The sequence below is a fragment of the Natrix helvetica genome (genome assembly GCF_964273705.1).
Source record: "Natrix helvetica genome assembly, chromosome: 2".
NCBI lineage: Eukaryota > Metazoa > Chordata > Lepidosauria > Squamata > Natricidae > Natrix > Natrix helvetica.
Genome location: NC_138552.1, coordinates 143,325,783 through 143,344,487, shown reverse-complemented (window position 1 = coordinate 143,344,487; position 18,705 = coordinate 143,325,783). Strand labels below are relative to the sequence as shown.

The 18,705-nt window shown below is 41.8% G+C and overlaps 1 protein-coding gene across 11 annotated transcripts in view; it reads right to left on the bottom strand.

Moving 5' to 3' along the window:
- Positions 1–18,705, bottom strand: part of PUM2 (pumilio RNA binding family member 2) — an 84,770-nt gene that overhangs the window by 23,112 nt on the left and 42,953 nt on the right. For all 11 annotated transcript variants that reach the window (XM_081943156.1, XM_081943155.1, XM_081943157.1 and 8 more), the window contains exons 10-12: positions 16,564–16,702; positions 3,823–3,966; positions 822–1,103 (exon numbers count right to left, since the gene is read on the bottom strand). In XM_081943156.1, the coding sequence (XP_081799282.1) occupies positions 822–1,103; positions 3,823–3,966; positions 16,564–16,702 (565 nt within the window). The remainder of the gene's footprint in view (positions 1–821; positions 1,104–3,822; positions 3,967–16,563; positions 16,703–18,705) is intronic.

Sequence of the window (18,705 nt, the reverse complement as noted above, 5' to 3'; positions counted from 1 at the left end):
AGCCCACTTTTATACAGTGCACAAAATTGTGTGTGCTTCTTCATGCCTTAGCCTATGCAAAATAAACAATTCATACATTATCCGATGAGAAAACAATTTTCACAATCTAAGAACTTTATGAATTCTAAAAGGGGGGGGGGCATGTACCATCACACTGTGAATAAAGTAGCAAAGATTATACAATAGAAACTATAGAAAATGACAAGATTTAGCATCTGTGAACTGAAACAATTAAAACAAAGTTTACCTACTGCAAGATGTTTGAAAAACAAGTGCTACATGAATTTCCAAGACAACTGCAAAAAAACATATCTTGCCTCCATATAGAAGCAAAGTGTCTTTAAGCAGGAAATGGAAGGTATTTGCTTCTATTCTTGCATATTATAAGATGCCTGGCTTAAAACAGTGAAGAATGCTCAACTCAGTCCTCCAGGTGTTCTTGAGAGCATCCTTGCAACACTGAGAAAGGAAACTATTGTTCACTTCCAGCAACAGTCCTCCTGATAATTGACCAAGCTGGAGAGAGGGGGAAGCAAAGCGAAAGGATATTTCTTGCCCACCTCTTGTGACAAAAGTAACCCTTTTAATACTTACGCAATGATCTTGAATATAAAATCACGGGAGCATAAAAATGTGAGTTATCTTTCATAGTCACTAATGCAAGTTGTTTCTCATATGCAAGATCTGCCTGGTCCAACTGACTTTCTTTCAAATCAAGAGATAGAAATGCAATGTATCCAAATAATTTAAAGAAAAATTATTTGAAACACATCAACCCATACAACCTCTTCCCCTGTTTTCTTTAAAAGTTAACAACTTACCGGTTGAGCCAAATCCACCAAGTGCAGACCCAATGGCAGCTCCCAAGGAGCTGTTACTTCCAAAGCCAAGAGATGTGTTTCCTGGTTGACCAGGACCATGTGAAAAGAGTGAACTGCTCTGAGAATTATTGGTTAAAGTATTGTTGCCATAAAATGAATTAGACTGTAGACTGTTGTTTGTCTGTTGTTGCTGCTGTTGAGGCTGAGGACCAAGGGGCCGAAAAAGCCCATTTGTGGTTCCTGTGATATTGTTTGCTGTTCCTCCAGCTGAAGCTGCAGCAGCTGAAAGACAACATGGTTTTCAATAATCAGTAGGGATGTAGAACATTTCAAGTTTTAGAAATAGGGCACTTAAAATTTTCCATACTGGCAAATTTTCAATACAAAGAGTTACGATGTCTAAGAAAAAATATTAGTATTCTTAGAACACTATCTTAAATAAATGGGGTTGTTTCACTCAAATGGCTTTGAGTGTCCCTAAAGACTCTCATCCTGTGATGGACAAATGCAAAGATCTGTGCTGGGCTCTGACAAATATTGCTAATATAGTATTGAGATTTTCCAATTCTAAATTGTTAAAATACAAATGCAATGGCCCTTTAGTTTGTTTGCGAGCTTTAATATGTCTAACTATATGCACTTAATGAAGTGAAAGTTCATGCTGTATGCTAAATATAAATACTGAATATAAATATAATGTATATAAGAAAAATTACAAATATTTAATTTAACTTTCAGTGTCATACTAATAATATGGTCAACAGCTGTTTTCCTGCATAAGCATTAAGAAATACTAAGACATAATCATGTAGTTTGAATTAAAATTATAATTAACAGTCAATATAGACTATAAAAATGTTTAAGTAAAAATGACAGGAGAGCCAGAAGGTTGATTTTTCTTTCCCCTCTGTTAGATAAGTGTTAGACAAACTGAAAGCAATGGGTGAAGAATATCCGTGGGCAGAGCAAATATAGATTTATCCCATGATTTTTCCCCTTCATAAAGACATCACAATTCTTGAGTTTGTTTAACTCCTTTTTTTTTGGGGGGGGGGGGGGGAATAGAAGAATATGGTTCTTTGAAAAGTAAAGTTTACCCCAAATCATATGAATTTCACACCAATATGGCAAAAGCAGCACATGCACAAACCACACAAATAAGCTTCAACCCCTGAAGTGCATCTCTAAAAATGAACAAAAAAATGCAGCATTTTCAATGCATCTTAAATGTATACTTTACTATCAATTTGGTACCTTTACACCTGTGCAATGCCCAATTATTTAATGCCCCCCAAAAGGAAAAGGAAAAAAGCCACTGAACCACTTCTCTATGTCCCAACAACAACATCCTAATCAAGATTTCTTAATGTAAAATGGCTACACAGACAACCTTTATAACAAATATACAGGTAGCCCTTGACCTAAAACCATTTGCTTAACAACAGTTTGTATTAACAATAGACTCAGAAAAGATATTTTACAGTGTAAAGAACTTCTGTCCATCACAAAGCATCATGGTCAAAGGACTAGGATCTGGGTGCTTCCCAATCTGTTTCTGCTTGTCCCTGCAATCACATGATTGTTATTTGCAACTGACTCTGCTGACTTTCCCAGAAAGTCAATTGACAAGGAAAGTTGAAAGATGCTGCTGCCTGCCAAGAGGACTTCCTCTAGATTCTGGGGGTGATGGTTTCTTCTTGTCTCTGACAGCTGACATCTTTCGGCAGGCAGCTCTTGCATTCTTAAAAGAGCTGCCAGTGGAAGAATTTTAGCTCTGTGCTGCTTGAACTTGAAATTTAACCACAGGCAGATTTTTCTTTCTGTTTTGCAGCTTCTGAGGTCAGAAACATTTATGTGTATCCTATACTAGACCTCCCAATCTGGGACTCCGTCCATTTAATGACCTGCAAAATTGGTTAATGACCACAAACGGGATTGCCTGTATTGCTGTCATTGAGTGGAACATCTTGCTTAATAACCGCTTCACTCAGTGACCAAGATTCTGGTCCCAATTGTGATTGCAAGTTGAGGACTGCCTGCATTCGTAATGGATGGAAAAAATATATTTTAACTATAGCACACTGGGACTATTGCTTCTTACTCTGTTCACTGTTGTTTCATCCAGACATTTTTTACACTATGCCACAAATAAAAAGAATGGGGAGTACTTCTGAATTAACCTAAGAAACAGTAACTGAAATCTTTTATGCCCTTGGGACAAATGACACAATAATTGTCAAGAGAAATATCCTAGATGAGAATGTTCCTGCATCTATGTGTGTGTGTGTGTGTGTGGCAATGAATAAATATTCTGAATAATATCTAGAAGATTGCAAAGCGGGAAAAGATCAGTGAGACCATTTAAAAAATAAAACTGCAAAAAAGCTACCATATTTTTCGGAGTATAAGACGCACCTTTCCCCCCCAAAAAAGAGGGTGAAAATCTGGGTGCATCTTATACACTGAATACAGCATTTTTGGCCTCCTGAAACCCCGCCATGTGCATTCCGTTTTTTACAAAAACTGACTTTTTTGTGAAAAACGAAGCATACAGAAGGTTTGGGAGGTCTGCAAAGTGCTCCTGGGGGCTGGGGGGGGGACAGAAATGAGTGAAAATGGGCCAGTTTTTCACAAAAACAGGGGTGTTTTTGCCCTCCCCAGCCCCCAGGAAGGAACACTCTGCAAACCTTCCAAACTCTCTGCACACCGCATTTTTTGTAAAAAACGGCCCCCATTTTCGTGAAAAGCACGCCTTTTACCTCCCAAACTCCCATGTCATATTTTTTCTCTCCCTGGCCCCCAGGAGCACTTTGCAGGCCTCCCAAACTCTCTGTATGCCCTGTTTTTCACAAAAAGAGGGCATGCAGAGTGTTTGGGAGGCCTGCAGAGTGCTCCTGGGGGCCAGGGAGGGCAAAAACCATTTAAAAAAAATTACCTCTTCAAAATCTTGGTGCGTCTTATACTCCGGTGTGTCTTATAGTTTGAAAAATACGGTACTTACCTGCTTGTGCAGCTGCAGAACTGATGATAACAGGTGCTGAAGCCACCAACCTGACAGGTGCTCCAAGTCCAGTTCTGGCCCCTGGACCTACCACCAAGGCACCCGTCTGATCATAATAGGCAGTGGGGGCTAGCACTTGATAGCCTAATCAATACAAAACACACAATCTATTAAGTTTTAGAGTGAAGATTTCTTTTTACAGCTAACTGCCTATTTTAACTTTGAACAAGTGGTGGGTGTCATCTGTTTTCTAGAACTGAAAACCCTAATTCTTTTTGTGCTTAAATATTACTGAGTACATATATGTTTTTGTTCAAGGCTAAATAGATTAATACCAGAATGAACAAATAAGGCCATGCACCTTTCCTTCCCTCCTGCCTTTATCTAGTTATTCACTCAGGTGCCATCACATCACACTCTCCTGGTCTTTCCATGCTAGGAGAAAAATGCAAAATGGATCCAGATCATTTTTCCTAGCCAGACAAAATGATGTTACAGAAGTGTTGATTAACCTTTTAAAGGAAGCATTAAGATAGTACTGTTTCAAAGCAGAATATGTAAAAGATGTGTGGTAAAACAATAACAAATGAACTACAAAAGGATTAGAAATGCTGGTCATCGTAGCAACATCTTTACTGGGCCAGCTGAAGCCTTTTTGCGTTTCAAACATTTCATCAAAGAAGTTGGTCAAGGAAAGTGGGGGAGTTTAGCTCTATCAGGTTATAATAGAAAAGCATATATTTAAGGTCAGAGTCAAACTATGGAGTTTTCAGTGTTTGCTGAGCTTGATTATTTGCCGATGTTTCATTATCCAATTAAGTAACATAATCACTATGAGAGTGGAGTTTGCTCCCTGTTTATGTATAGTAGCTTGCCTTGCCAATTTTGGTGTCTGTGAGGGTGTTTCATAGCCTAATCAAGGAACTATCAAGGAGAAAACTTCACCCCCATCAAAACTGGCAGGGCAAGCTTTTGTATATAAATAGGGAACAAAATTCACTATTGCACAAGTATTACCTTTTTGGATAATGAAACATCAGCAAAATAAACAACCAAGCTTAGAGAGCACCAAGGTCTTCTTATATCAGATTATATTATTGGATGGAATGTAAACTGCAGGTATATTAAATTTTATCAGGTACCAAGCAGTATAAGGTTGTGATAGCACTCTCCTAAAGCTTATTGCAAAGAAGCAGCAAGCACATGCTTTTAGATTCCACTTTATGAAATGTACTTTATATATTACAGCTATTAAAATAAAAATAACCTAGGCAACTCTTTTCTTATGGCCAATATTGTTTTATATAATACTCAAACAGATTCTAGCCACCCAACAAAGCAAACTACATTAGTAAGAATAAAACAGTATTGTAAAAACAGTTCCTGACAAATCCACAATAGAAGATCAAGTTGTTTCTTCTAATGAGTCCTTGGTAGCAACACATGCCAAGTAAAAGGGCTTTCTTGTTCAAAATGGGCACGCTAATAACTGTCTTTAAATTGAGCCCAAATAAGCTTTAAAAGTTAAAATCCTAACTTTAAATTGGATTGGAAAATGCATTGGAACAAATGCAGCTGGAGCAATATTGGTATCACATGACTAATCAGCAGGTTTCAACCATTATTTGTGTAGCCCTATTCTGCAACAGGTGAAATGTCTGAATTATCACTGAAGGCAGCCTCATGCAGAGCATATTCAAATTGTCCATTTCAGAAGTCACCAAAATATGCACAATCAGCCCTTTTCAGGTAGGACTGCACCAGGGGTACTATTCCCACTGTGTAAAAAAGCAATTGTCACAATTCCCATAAATTTCCCCAAAGTAGTGTCAAATTATATGGCACTACACTGATCATTTAGTTCTTCATTCAGGGCAAATAAAACCAATCTGCAGCCACAGTAATTTCTTTATCCAGATTGGTTATTTTATTTGAACACAGCACCTCAAAAGCTTCTAGAGTTCCCCAAGTCCCCAATGAAATATACATGTCTAATCTACATTTTTTTTGGCTTGCTATTCCAAAATCATGAATGTTTATTTCAGCAGATTAATGTGCATAATGAACATAAGGATAACACTGATTAGGGCATTTCTTAGGCTATGAGTACGGTACAGAGGAGTAACATGCAGGCAATACAGTCTAAGGTAATTTTTCCAAGGACTTTGGGCATCCTGTGCTCCTCCTGTTAAGTAATTCAGTAAAATACCATAATAAACAACATAATTCACAAATCTAATTTTTTCCAAGCTGTCAAAATTTCCAGGTTATTTCACCTACTTATGATCTGATAATTTACCAAAATAATGATAACTTGTGATTTTCTGAATATTGTTGTGCTAAAGGTTCTAACTCCTCCAGCTAGCATGGCCAATATAGTTACTAATATAGTAAATATAATGTAATAATATAGCATAGTAATTATAGTTAGTAATTTCTGAATGATTATAGATATGTAATTGTGGTGTACCAGGAGGTCTGAAGTTATTTCTGTCTCCAAACCAATAGTAAATCTGAATTAGAATGTATCTAAGTAGTCAACATAATTGAGAAAGTTCTGCAAATAGGGCAGAGGTGTTCTAACATTTGATGCTATTGCTTTGTTTGGCCTCTCCTAAAGCCTATTCTCACCCAAAAGGGATCTACAAAATTACGTTGGCGAAGTGATTACTTCATGCTCTTATCACCATTGCTAAATTAAGATCAAAGGCAGACTTAAAAATTTCCTGGCATTCATGCTTCAGCGAGAACCCTTGATACTTTTATTGCTCTGAGCCTTCCAAAATATTATGTGAATACTAGTATGAATATTCCTTAATTCCAAATAAAGAGCAGGAAATCTTAACAAGGCTATATTTTTTAGAAAATTCCCAATGCATTACAAACCCATATGATCTATCGTTCGTCTGGTCTCATGAGGTAAAATGCTATAACTAAGTTATAGTGGCAATTCTCTCTTAATTTTAGCAAAATGCTCCTCATGATACTGTACCTATCCTTATTAACAAGAATGCTAACATCCATCAAAGAAACTAAAGCAAGTAGAAACTTCAGCAACATGATCCAGCATCCCATCCTTGAAGAGCAGTGGTTAATCATGTTCTGAGTGACAACATTCTACAGACATAATCCTAGAAAAAACTGTTATCTGATGTCTGGCATACATCTTTCTTTAGCATGAAATAAGCAAATATATATAACAGGCAAAAAGATAACAAAACAGATAATGCAGAGTTAAGTCGTGACTACTCATGTATTGTCAGGAGAATATGCTTCTGAAAAATGGAATTACTGTGTTTCGTTTTATAGATGCATATACAAAACTAAACTGTGCTGTTCTGTTCTACTACCTTCGCTAATATTTTCACGTGCTAGCAAATGATCAGGTTTTCACTGCTTTCTGCTCACTGCTCCTCTGTAAAGAATGTAGAATAATCTGTTAGAGGATATTAAAAGTAAAATAACAATTTACTTAAAACTGAATGTGCATCATAAGCAGTATTATGTAAGAAATAAGTACGTTAGCATCATAAGGTGTTCTAATTAGTATGGTGACATTGGTCCTAACATTATGCATCTGTCCATTCCTGAAGTTTGATCTGGAGGTAAAGAAGAAAATTAGCGTGTCCCTCCCCCACCCCTAAAATAAGCAAGAATTCTAAGGTACAATGTCAAGTTTTTCTTATTTGGTTCCCCTATTAGCTGAAGCAGCTGTAGTAATCAGGATCTTACTAATACAAAGTTGGTTTACATCAGTCTTGTTACTATAGAAATTTCCGCTGGCAGAATGAAAGCTAAACTATGCCAATAAGAAGAGTACTTGTCAAGAGGGTAGCAGAGCAGAATAGCTACTCATTTAAAAAGGTGTATATGAATACATTCTCTTTGACTGCCATTCATGGCTGTGGCATAATTTCACAACATAATTGTTAACTATATGGAATATACAGGTAGTCCTTGACTTAAGGCCACAACTGAGCCCCACTTTTCCATTCCTAAGCAAGACAATTGTTAGGTTCTGCTCCATTTTACAACCTTTCTTGCCACAGTAGTTAAGTGACACTCTGCAGCTGTTAAGTTTGTAACACAGTTGTTAAATGAAAATCTAACTTCCCCATTGATTTTGCTTGTCAGGTTACAAAAGCTGATGAACATGACCCTAGAATACTGTAGCCATCATAAAAGCATGCCATTGATCAAGCATGTGATCATAGGGATGCTGCAAGGGTCATAAATATGAAAAATGATAATAAATCACTTTTTTCACTGCCACTGAAACTTTGAACAGTCATTAAATGAATGGCTATAAGTTGAGGACTATCTGTACTCCATATTGATTTGAGTTCTAAAAAGAAGGGATTACTTAATTATTCTACAAGTATGAGCATGCTAGTGATGTAGCACCGATCATTTTTTATGTCTATTCTGCTTACTAAAAGGTTCTCAAGTCAGGTAAAATACACTTGAAATATTCAAAATTGAGATTTACAGTGTTTTCCTGGAGTCTTTTCATAACACTGAATTTAATCTTTCCTTGATTTACCTAAGCCACTTCAATTATCGCTGGGCGAACTTAATCAATGTTAAATTGGTTAACCTTATCATTGACTTAATCATTATAGCATTTCTTTGACCTTGTATTTTAGCCAATTATGCGGATTTTTTTCTTTTAAACTCTTTTCGTGTTTTTTTTAAATGTACCTGTTTAAATTTACAAAAATATCTAACTGCAATTTACTGGACAAAATCTCTAGTATCTTTATTTTACTAGAATAATTTTAAAAGAGCAGAGGGTGAGGTGGAAATATGACAGGACTTTGTTCCAATTATACATGGATAAATACCCATTATCGTAATGAAGAACTATATGTGTTTACTTAGCAATAAATGCTATTATGTTCCCTTAGACTCTCTTTAATGCTTAAAATTATAAACAGTCTGGCTTTGTCAACTAAAATTGAATTCAATGCGAGTGAAACTACATGGCACTGATACATAATGAAGCTATATGCAGCATGATTTATATTTTAACACAATATGAGAATATTTGTACCTCTGAATACTAAGGGTTCCCATGCCTTCTATTTGTTAGTTTAACAGTTAAATGCAATTAAAAAAACATTCTAAAAAACTTCAAAAACCAACATTATGCAATGCCCAAGATCAAATTTCTCACTAGCAAATTTGTGCCAGAACAGCAGTATATGTAAATACCAACTGAATATAATATGCAAATCTCAACTGCAAATGCTTGTGGGGCAAAAATCATTCCTTTTTTTTGCATGTAAGGACTCTGTAACAAGTTAGATTACTATATTTAGAGAAAAGGGGACCTGGTGCTTGCAAGAAAATGCAAGGAAGGGAGAGAGGATGGATGGATGGACATAGATAGAAAACATTCACACAACAGACTTAATTAGATAAGAGAAGAGGCACTAATGTGTGATGAGAACAAGATAATCCAGTTAATAGTAGAGACAGGACCAATTAAAAATTCAAACTATCTCCACCAAGCGGTACTACAAAAATGATGCCCATCAAGCATCTTCTTTGTATTCTTGTTCTGTTTTACCTACTGCAAAAGAGTGCATGGTTAACCCACACCTATCCATGATCAAAGCACCCTGGATTTCTTATTTGCTCCAAAGGGCTGAAGGGGAGAGAGAAGGAACTGACAGGCTCTCAGACTTCTTTGCAGCAACTGACAGAAATCTGAAATGGTTGACTACATGATCATCCGAAACTGTAATCCTGGTGGAACAGGAATGATTCAACTGGCCAAGGGAACACCTGATTTGGTCAGCCATACTGCACAAAAAGTACCACAAAGTTTCACCTTCTATTCTGAATATCATCTAATGATTCATTTGCTAGGAAGATGTAATATTCCAAATGAAAAGTGCCCGAAGTTACCCTTTTGCACTCATAGGCAAAGCAACTATAGCTGTGGATTACCACTAACCTTAAACTGTTTTACAAAATCTTACAATTATGCAATAAAGAAACTCCATAGTAGCTAGTTGCAGCTTTGTGGTTTGCATAAAAGCAGAGAATGACCGTTGTCTTACCTGAACGGTCGTTCTCATGGCGCTGCGGAGAGTCCAAGGAAGGGTTAACACAGCCTGTTTGCCCATGGACTGAGTAGATTTTTCCCCTCTGGCCACGCCTCCTTTGCCTCTTCTGGCTCAGTTTTAAAAACGAGGTCTTGTCCGACGAAGACGTCCTCAGCTCACACCTGTGTAAAGATACAATCTCGGAGCTAAACAATTACCCTGGGTGGGTCTTGGACTCTCCGCAGCGCCATGAGAACGACCGTTCAGGTAAGACAACGGTCATTCTCCATAGCGCTGCTTGGAGAGTCCAAGGAAGGGACATGCCCAAGCTATGGTGTCCCAGGGCGGGAAGAGGTGACAATGTCCGGAGCCTCAATAACCTTCTGTAATACTCTACGTCCAAACGAGGCTTCGGCAGAGGCAAAGGAATCGATCTTGTAGTTTCTAATGAAAGCCGTGGGAGACGCCCACGTGGCCGCTCTGCAAATGTCCAGAATAGATGCTTGAGTCGCCCAGGCCGCGGTCGTGGCCGCACTTCTGGTGGAGTGTGCCATTACACGAGGTGGAACCAGCTTGCCCTGAAGGTCATATGTCATCTTAATGCAAGCCCGCAGCCACCGACCTATAGTTGAAGATGACACCTTGCGACCCAGCGAGCCTGGCTGAAAAGACACAAAGAAGGCCTCGGAGTGCCTGATGTCCTTAGTTCGTTTCAGGTAAATGCGGACTGCCCTTCGTACGTCCAATTTGTGCCACCTGCGCTCCTTGGAGTGTTGAGGGCTGGGACAGAAATTCGGGAGGATAACCTCCTGAGACCTGTGAAAATGAGAATTCACCTTCGGCATGAAGGCGGGGTCTAAACGTAGGATGACCCTGTCTGGGTGAATGATGCACAGTTCTTCCTTGGCCGAGAAGGCCGCAATCTCAGATACCCTTCTGGCTGAAATAATGGCTATGAGGAAGGCAGTCTTAAGAGTCAGATGTCGAAGAGAGACCTTCCTCAAAGGTTCGAAGGGAGCCGCTGTCAATGCCTGCAGGACAAAGGGTAGGTTCCAGGTCGGGTACCTGTGCACCACCTGGGGTCGAATGTTGTAGGCCCCCTTCAAAAAGCTCTTGACCTGAGGATGGTGACTCAGGGATTGAAGTTGGTGTCTGGCTAAGATGGTGGATAATGCAGCAACCTGGCGCCTGAGTGTGGCTGGCGCCACTCCTTTGTCCAAGCCCTCTTGTAGGAAGTCCAATAACTGAGGGATGGACGCTTCCACACTGTCAATGTCCCGTTGGCTGCACCAGGAAGAAAAGGCAGCCCAAGTCGCGTCATAAATGCGAGTAGTGGCCGGACGTCTGGAAGCTTGGATAGTTTTGATGACGTTGTCTGAGAGGCTCTGGTCTTTCAGAAGCTGCCCCTCAAGTGCCAGACGGCTAACTGCAACCATTGGGGCTCCGGATGGTTGATGGCCCCCTGACGCAAGGATACCTGGTCTGGAGGAATTTTCCACGGTTGTTCCACAGACAAATCGACCAAGTCCGCGAACCAGGATCTCCTGGGCCAATGTGGAGCCACCAGAATGAGCTCCGCCCCCTCCTTCAGCAGCTTGTAGATCACCTGCGGGATCAGAGGGAGGGGCGGAAACGCGTAAAGAAGACCTGGAGGCCAGCTGGACCTCAGGGCATCCGTCCCCTCCGCTTGTGCTGACTTGTAGCGGGAGAAGAACCGCTGGAGCTGTGTGTTTGCCGCCGTGGCAAACAGGTCGACCTGTGGGAGACCAAACCTCCTTACCACCTGTGCGAACAGGTCCGGATGAAGTTGCCACTCCGAGTTGTCGATGGTCTGACGGCTCAACCAATCCGCACTCACGTTGCTGGTTCCGGAGATGTGATCCGCCCTCAGCGACGCTAAGTGGATCTCTGCCCATCGTCCTATGGCCTCCGCCTCTGACATGAGTCTTTTGGAGTGGGTCCCGCCTTGCCGGTTCACGTGAGCCCTTGTGGCCACATTGTCGGTCAGTAGAACGTGGTGCCCCTTCAGCTGTTCTGCAAATCTCCTCAGCGCAAGCCGGGCTGCCCTGAGTTCTAGCCAATTGATGCTCCGGGCTGCCTCCGCGCTGGACCACCTGCCTTGCGCCAACTGACCCTGGCAATGCGCCCCCCAACTGTAGAGACTGGCGTCGGTCGTTACCACGATCCTGTCGGGTTCTCTGAATAGGCAACCCTTCTCCACTGCTCGAGACTGCCACCAACTCAGAGACCGAGTCACTCTTGGTGGGATGCGAACTTTCCTGGTGGAGTTGCTGATCTTTGCTCTTTGCATTGGAAGCAAGAACCATTGCAGTTCCCTTGCATGAAGACGTGCCCAGGGAACTATGTTGAGGCAAGAAATCATGATCCCTAACAGTTGGGATAGCTGCACTACCTGCCAGGACCTGTTCCTGCGACACAACCGGATTCTGCTCCTGAGGTTGCGGATTCTTTCCGGAGACAGGGACACCTGGCAAGATACTGAGTCTATTATGGCGCCCAGGTGTTGTATGCGTGTGGCAGGAGTCAAGTTGCTTTTTTCCATGTTTACGGAAAAACCGTGGTCCTGTAAGGTGTGAACTGTGATGTTTACATCTCTCACCGCTTGCTGATGAGTCCTTGAGTGGATGATGATGTCGTCCAGATAGCACTCCAGGCGGACTGGAAGCTTGCGCAGGTGGGCCGCCACAGCTGCAAGAAGCTTCGTGAACGTTCTGGGTGCAGAAGAAAGTCCGAACGGAAGCACCCTGTATTGGAAGTGCTTTCCGTTGTAACACAAGCGCAGGAACTTCCTGTGTGCGGGATGGATGGGCACATGCAGATACGCCTCCTTGAGATCGATGGAGGTGAGCAGATCTCCTTGTTGCATGCAGCTTAGGATCGACTGAAGAGACTGCATTTTGAAGCGCTTGTAGGCCAGATGTCTGTTCAGGCGCTTCAGATCTAAAATGGCCCTCCACCCCCCTGAACTCTTGGGGACCAGGAAGAGAATGGAATAGAACCCCCTCCCTTCCTGTTCTGGAGGAACTGACTCTATTGCGTTGATCTGCAGAAGATGATCTATTTCTGCCTGCATGAGAGCCCTCTTTACAGGGTTCTTGGATAGTGGGCAGCGAACAAAGGTTCGCGGAGGGAAGGATAGAAACTCCAAGGTTAGACCCCTCCTGATGGTGTTTAAGACCCACTTGTCCGAGGTTGTTTCCTCCCAACGGTCTGCATAGAATTGCAGGCGGCCCCCGATGGGAGGAGACCCCAGACGGTCACTTCCCACGTCTAAACTGACGGTTGTGGGAGCCCCCACGAAAGGGCTTCCGAAAGGACCCTTGATTGGATTGTCTGCCCCTGGAAGAAAAGTTGTTTCGTTCCTGGGACCTGTCAGAGGACTGGTTAAACTGTCTCTGAGAGGAATAGGAAGAGGTGGAGGCCTGGGCACCTTCCTGTGCCCGAAAGGCCTGTTTCCTGAACGAGCCCTGACCTTTCCTGTCATGCTTCCTGAAGGTGGAAGGGAGAATCTTCCTCTTATCCTTAGTGTCAATTAGGAATTTCTCTAGGGAATCCCCAAAGAGGTTGTCCCCTTTGAATGGAGCTGAAGCCAGCTTCCACTTCGCCTTCATGTCCGCCTGCCAGTGCCGGAGCCAAAGCAGGCGGCGAGAAGTGATGTTAGACGCTAGTGCCTTGGAGGCGAATTTCGCTGCATGCAGGGATGCATCAGAGGCATATTCCACAGCCGTAATGATCTTGTTAAGATCATGTCGCCAACGAGATGCTTCAGATGGGGGTTGAGATCTGAGTTGGCGCAGCCATAATAGGGATGCCCTCGTAAAGAACGAGGCAGAAGTGGATGTTTTGATCGCCCAGGCAGCCGCCTGGTGCGTTTTGAGACAAGCCTTTTCTGCCCTCTTATCCTCTGCCTTTAACCCTTCTAATAGCTCGGCCGGGAGATTAGAATTAGAGGTCAGAGAGACCACAGGGGCCTCCACCTCTGGAGGTTTCAATACATCCTCCAGTCTAGGTTCTAGGGGCCACATTGATTTGTCTGCGCCACTGGGGTTGGCCAGGGTACCTGGCTGCGCCCATTGGCGCTGAATAACCTCCATGAACATGTCAGGGACTGGTATCAGTTCTGGGTCAGGGGTTGTTTCGCTGAACAGCCCTGCCATGAGGTCCTGGGATGTAGAGGGGACTTCCTTGTCCTTAGGTTTGGCACCAAGCTCAGTAGAGGCTCTGGCCTTGTGTAAAATGGCCTTGAATAAGGATGGCTTAAAGAGGCCTGTGAAGGAGGGCTTGTCTGGAGGCATATCGTCATCCTCCGAGAGAGCAAATTCCTCAGCAGTCTCCTCCTCCCATGTAGACACCTCTGTGGTGATAGAAGTGCCTGGGGAATCGAGGACTCTGGTCCGCTTTTCCCCCAGGGGGCGAACAGGCCTAGAGGCCTTGCCACCCCTGCCTTCCTGTAGCCTCATGGCTTCTACCACACCCTGGGAAATAGCCTGCGTGATGAGATCCCTCATTTCTGCTGACATAGCTGGGCCCTTGTCCTCTACAGGCCTGGATTGGTCGTAGGCCTGTCCCCTGGCACCCCTAGGAGGATCTCTATGATCCTCTGCATGAAAACAGCATTGAAAGGAGGGGATATCCTCCCTGATTGAAGAGCTAGGAGAACCTGGGTAACCCAGAGAGGCTGCAGGGGATCCTGACATGGAATCCCTATCACAGAAGGATGGGGATCTATCTCCCATTTCCTCCCCCTGCTCTATCTCCCTCTGAATGGGTGGGGAAGGAACTGGCCCAGCCTCACTTGGTAAGGGTGCAGAAGGAACCTGGGGCCTAGCAGACTTGTCCTTTAGGGAGTCCTGCCCCTTGTCCCCCTGAATTTTGGGGGCCTTGCTCCCAGCTGAAGAGTGGGAAGCTTTCCCCCCAGCGCCCTTGTTTCCCTTTCTCCCTTGGCCTGAGGGATCTGGCCTACTGCGCTTTGCAGATGGCCCTGCCAGCTCCTCCCTTCGCTCCAAACCTTCATCAGCCATCCTTGGTTGATCTTGAGTCGAAGAGGTCGCTGCTGAGGGAAGGGCAGTGGACGCTGGCCCGACGGCTCCAGAAGCGTCTGCAGACTCAGATGGGAGGCTGGATCAGGCACCAGGACACTCCTTGCCGCTTCCCCTTGGGTGGCTGGGGAACTTCAGGCTTGCTGGAGACCCAGGCAAGCCCTCGCAATCCTCCGCGGCTATCTGCTTGAGGCGGAGAGGCTCTGCTGCTTGCTGCTTTCCAGTGGGTAAAATGCTCCCAAAAAATGGCCGCCGGCTCTTCTGTGCGCCAAAAGCCTCACTTAAGGTCCAGGCGCTTCCTATTGGCTGCAGCCGAAAAGCGCGCCAAAGCAGCGCTTTTCAAAATGGCCGGCGCTCTCCCGATCGGCAAAAGACGCTGTTTGGAGAAGCAAGGGCTTTTTTAAAAAGCCTCTCCTCCAAAGCGACCAGGGAAACACGGGGATTGCCGTCCTTCCCTGCGCTCGCCAGCAGACGCCGGACAAGCGGCCTCGCTTGTTCCCCCAGCTGCGACTAAGCAGCTGTGGAACCGATCGCTGCCTCAGCCTTACTTTTGGAAATCTTCTTCTTGGTAAAAAATAGAAAAGGAAAATAAAAAGTCAAAATAATAAAACCTGGGGAAAAATCCTAATAACAACTTATTATTGACACATAAAATACTCTAAAAATACTATTGGAGAACCCAGTCTATTTACTCAAAGCTGAGGGTTCCCCAAAACTAGTCCTATCGGGCGGACTGAGTTTTTAAAACTGAGCCAGAAGAGGCAAAGGAGGTGTGGCCAGAGGGGAAAAATCTACTCAGTCCATGGGCAAACAGGCTGTGTTAACCCTTCCTTGGACTCTCCAAGCAGCGCTATGGAGAAACAGCTGCATTATCAGCAGTGCAAAGCTTAATGCTATGCATGCAAATTCAGTTTCTAATTTAGAAATGCATACATTACAAATCTAAATTAGTGTTAACCAAAGGAAAGAATATATATAATGTTGATATTAAATAAATTAATATAGATTAAGGCAGAATACTTTAAAAATATATATAACATTTCTGAAATGTTGATGAACTGAGTTATAAATTATATATTACATATTATAACAAATACTACATACATGTTAAGATAAACACATTAAAATGGTGCTGGATACAATGCACATAGGAACTGTCTTTCATTTATGGTTCATTTTCTATTTCAGAGGGTTCCTGGCATGGATATTTTGGAAAGTACCCAATGCTGCAGCAGAAAACAAACTACAGAAATAAATTAAGGCCCATTTTTTACATGAACATTATTATCATTCCCTAGTTTTCCAACCCTATTAAGTGGGAGATTAGAACTAGGGAATTTTAATTTGGGGGGAGATAGTATAGATACAACACCCTAAGATAGAGGGCTGGAACTACGCTACTACATTAAATATCATTCCCAACTCTTTGCTTTTCTCCCAATGCATTCTTCTGTGCTGATCCTGACAGCTATAAACATGGCGAAAATCACATTTCAGAGTTTTATTCATTCATAACTAAATAACAGTTATAAAGAAATTACAGCTAAATAGGCTATTGAGATAACATCAAGATTTCAGGATGTTTAAACTGAGTTTGTTTTTAGTTTTCTGGACTCATCGTTATATACCTGGCATGCCGGTGGCAAGACCCTGACCAAAAGCCAAAGCTGGATTTGCTGCTGCAGCTGCTGCAAGTGACTCTGCCTGCTGCCCTTGCTGACTCTGGTTGGGAGTAAGGGGGCGCTGATTACCTCCAGTACGAAGAACCTACAAAAGACCAACAATGGCTTTCGTTGTATTTTTTTGCATGTATAAACAAAAGGAGCAAATTATTTTGGTAGAAAATATACAGCATAAGAGGTGCAAGTTCAAGACATGAAGTTTGGTAGAATCCAATACTGCTAAATATAATTCAAGAAATGGCAAAGAATTAAATTCCACACATTGCAGTAGGTAAGCATGGCAAACAGGTAAGAATTCCATCTTTATAGCCATCACCAGCCTTTATATTATGTTTCTTAACATTCTTAAAATTGCAATTATCAGAAAATTAGGATTACTAGGTTTAATGAAATATTTACTCTCTTGGATCATTGCAGATGTAATGCTTGTTGGCTCAAAATCATATAGAAAGATTTGTTAACAGATCATAATGATCTCTTACTTAGCACATCTTGTTTAAGTGAAAGTTACCTCAGTACTTTTAACCATGGTCAACAGTTTGTCAATCACAGTCAGTACAGATCAGACTGAACTCCCGAGGACTGTATTTTTACTCTACAAACATTTCAAATTATAGATAATAAGAATCTTTAACCTGTTATTCAGATGAAACTGGACAAACAATATGGTAAATCACAAAAAGGGCATTAGGTGTAAAAAGATTAATAAACTAATCTGACATGTGACCTCAATAACAATTCTGGAAAATGACAATTGGTCTTGCCTGTATATTCTCATAGGATGGGGAAGTGTCCATATACATTATTCATGATTTAATGTTCTGTCTTCTTTGTCAAAGTTATTTTTTTATAATTTTTTACTAGATAACTATTTTCAACTGCCATGTTTTTAATAATAGCATTTAGCAAATGCTATTTTTAGCATTTTTGTCTAAAGTTATATATATCCAATTATTATTATTAACTATCCTCATGAGAAATAAATAAATTTCTCAGTTTTGATGTGTTATAGGAAACAAGATGAAACAAGAAGTGTCGCTCATAAAATTCTGTCCTAAGGCCTAGTGCAACCAAAGTCTGATGCAGTCGTTTTGCCTCAAAATCATTATCATATGCACATTTCCTGTGTTTTTCCAATTAATCATGAAGTAAGTGAATAGGTTAATAGTAGTGATCATTAACAAAATTTAAAAATTAATTTTAAAGGCACATTCTAACTATCTTTCAATTACCGTATTTTTCAGACTATAAGACGCACCAAACGTTCGAAGAAGTAAGTAAGAAAAAAAAGTTTTTGCCTTCCCTCAGCCTCTAGCAGCATTCTGCAGGCTTCAGCAGGGCTGGGGCAAGGCAGACATGCCCCCGTTTTTGCCTTGTCCCAGTCCTGCTGAAGCCTGCAGAGTACTGCTGGGGGCTGAGGGAAGACAAAAAAAAGCCTCCATTTTTGTGAAAAACAGTCCATTTTTCTCAAAAATTGGATGCGGGGTTGAGGCTTCGGGAGGCCAAACATGGCTGTATTCGGTGTATAAGATGCACCAACATTTCCACACTCTTTTAGGAGGGGGGGAAGGTGCATCTTATACTCCAAAAAATACAGCAACTTATTACCTATATAACATTAAATCATTAAATTTGTATGGTAGTTGTAACTATGGAAATGAGAAATAGTGTGATCCACAAATATTTTGCAGGGCATGCTAATGGCATCAGATGTCTCTGTGATCCTTTCAGATATAAATTACAGTAGGGACCAGGTGAGAGAAATCAATAGCTTTCCAACTTATTTCCAAGGTAAAACTTAGAGCAAGTCATCCTTCAGGTTGGTTTATTTCTGGCTTTCTGCCATTTTCTGGATTTGATCTTTGTTGCTGTGGGGTATTGCATACACACACACAAAGCCAACATAATGCCTATATGAATTCAACTGGTGAACAGGGAAAAAAAAGCTTAAGTATCTCTGGTTCAAGAATCAAGTTTAGTCAACATCATGGTTTATAGAAACTAAAACTTGCAGACCAACCTAAAAATGAAATACACTTCAATCAAAGGTTTTGGATTGCTACATCTAAGAAATATATCAAGCCATAT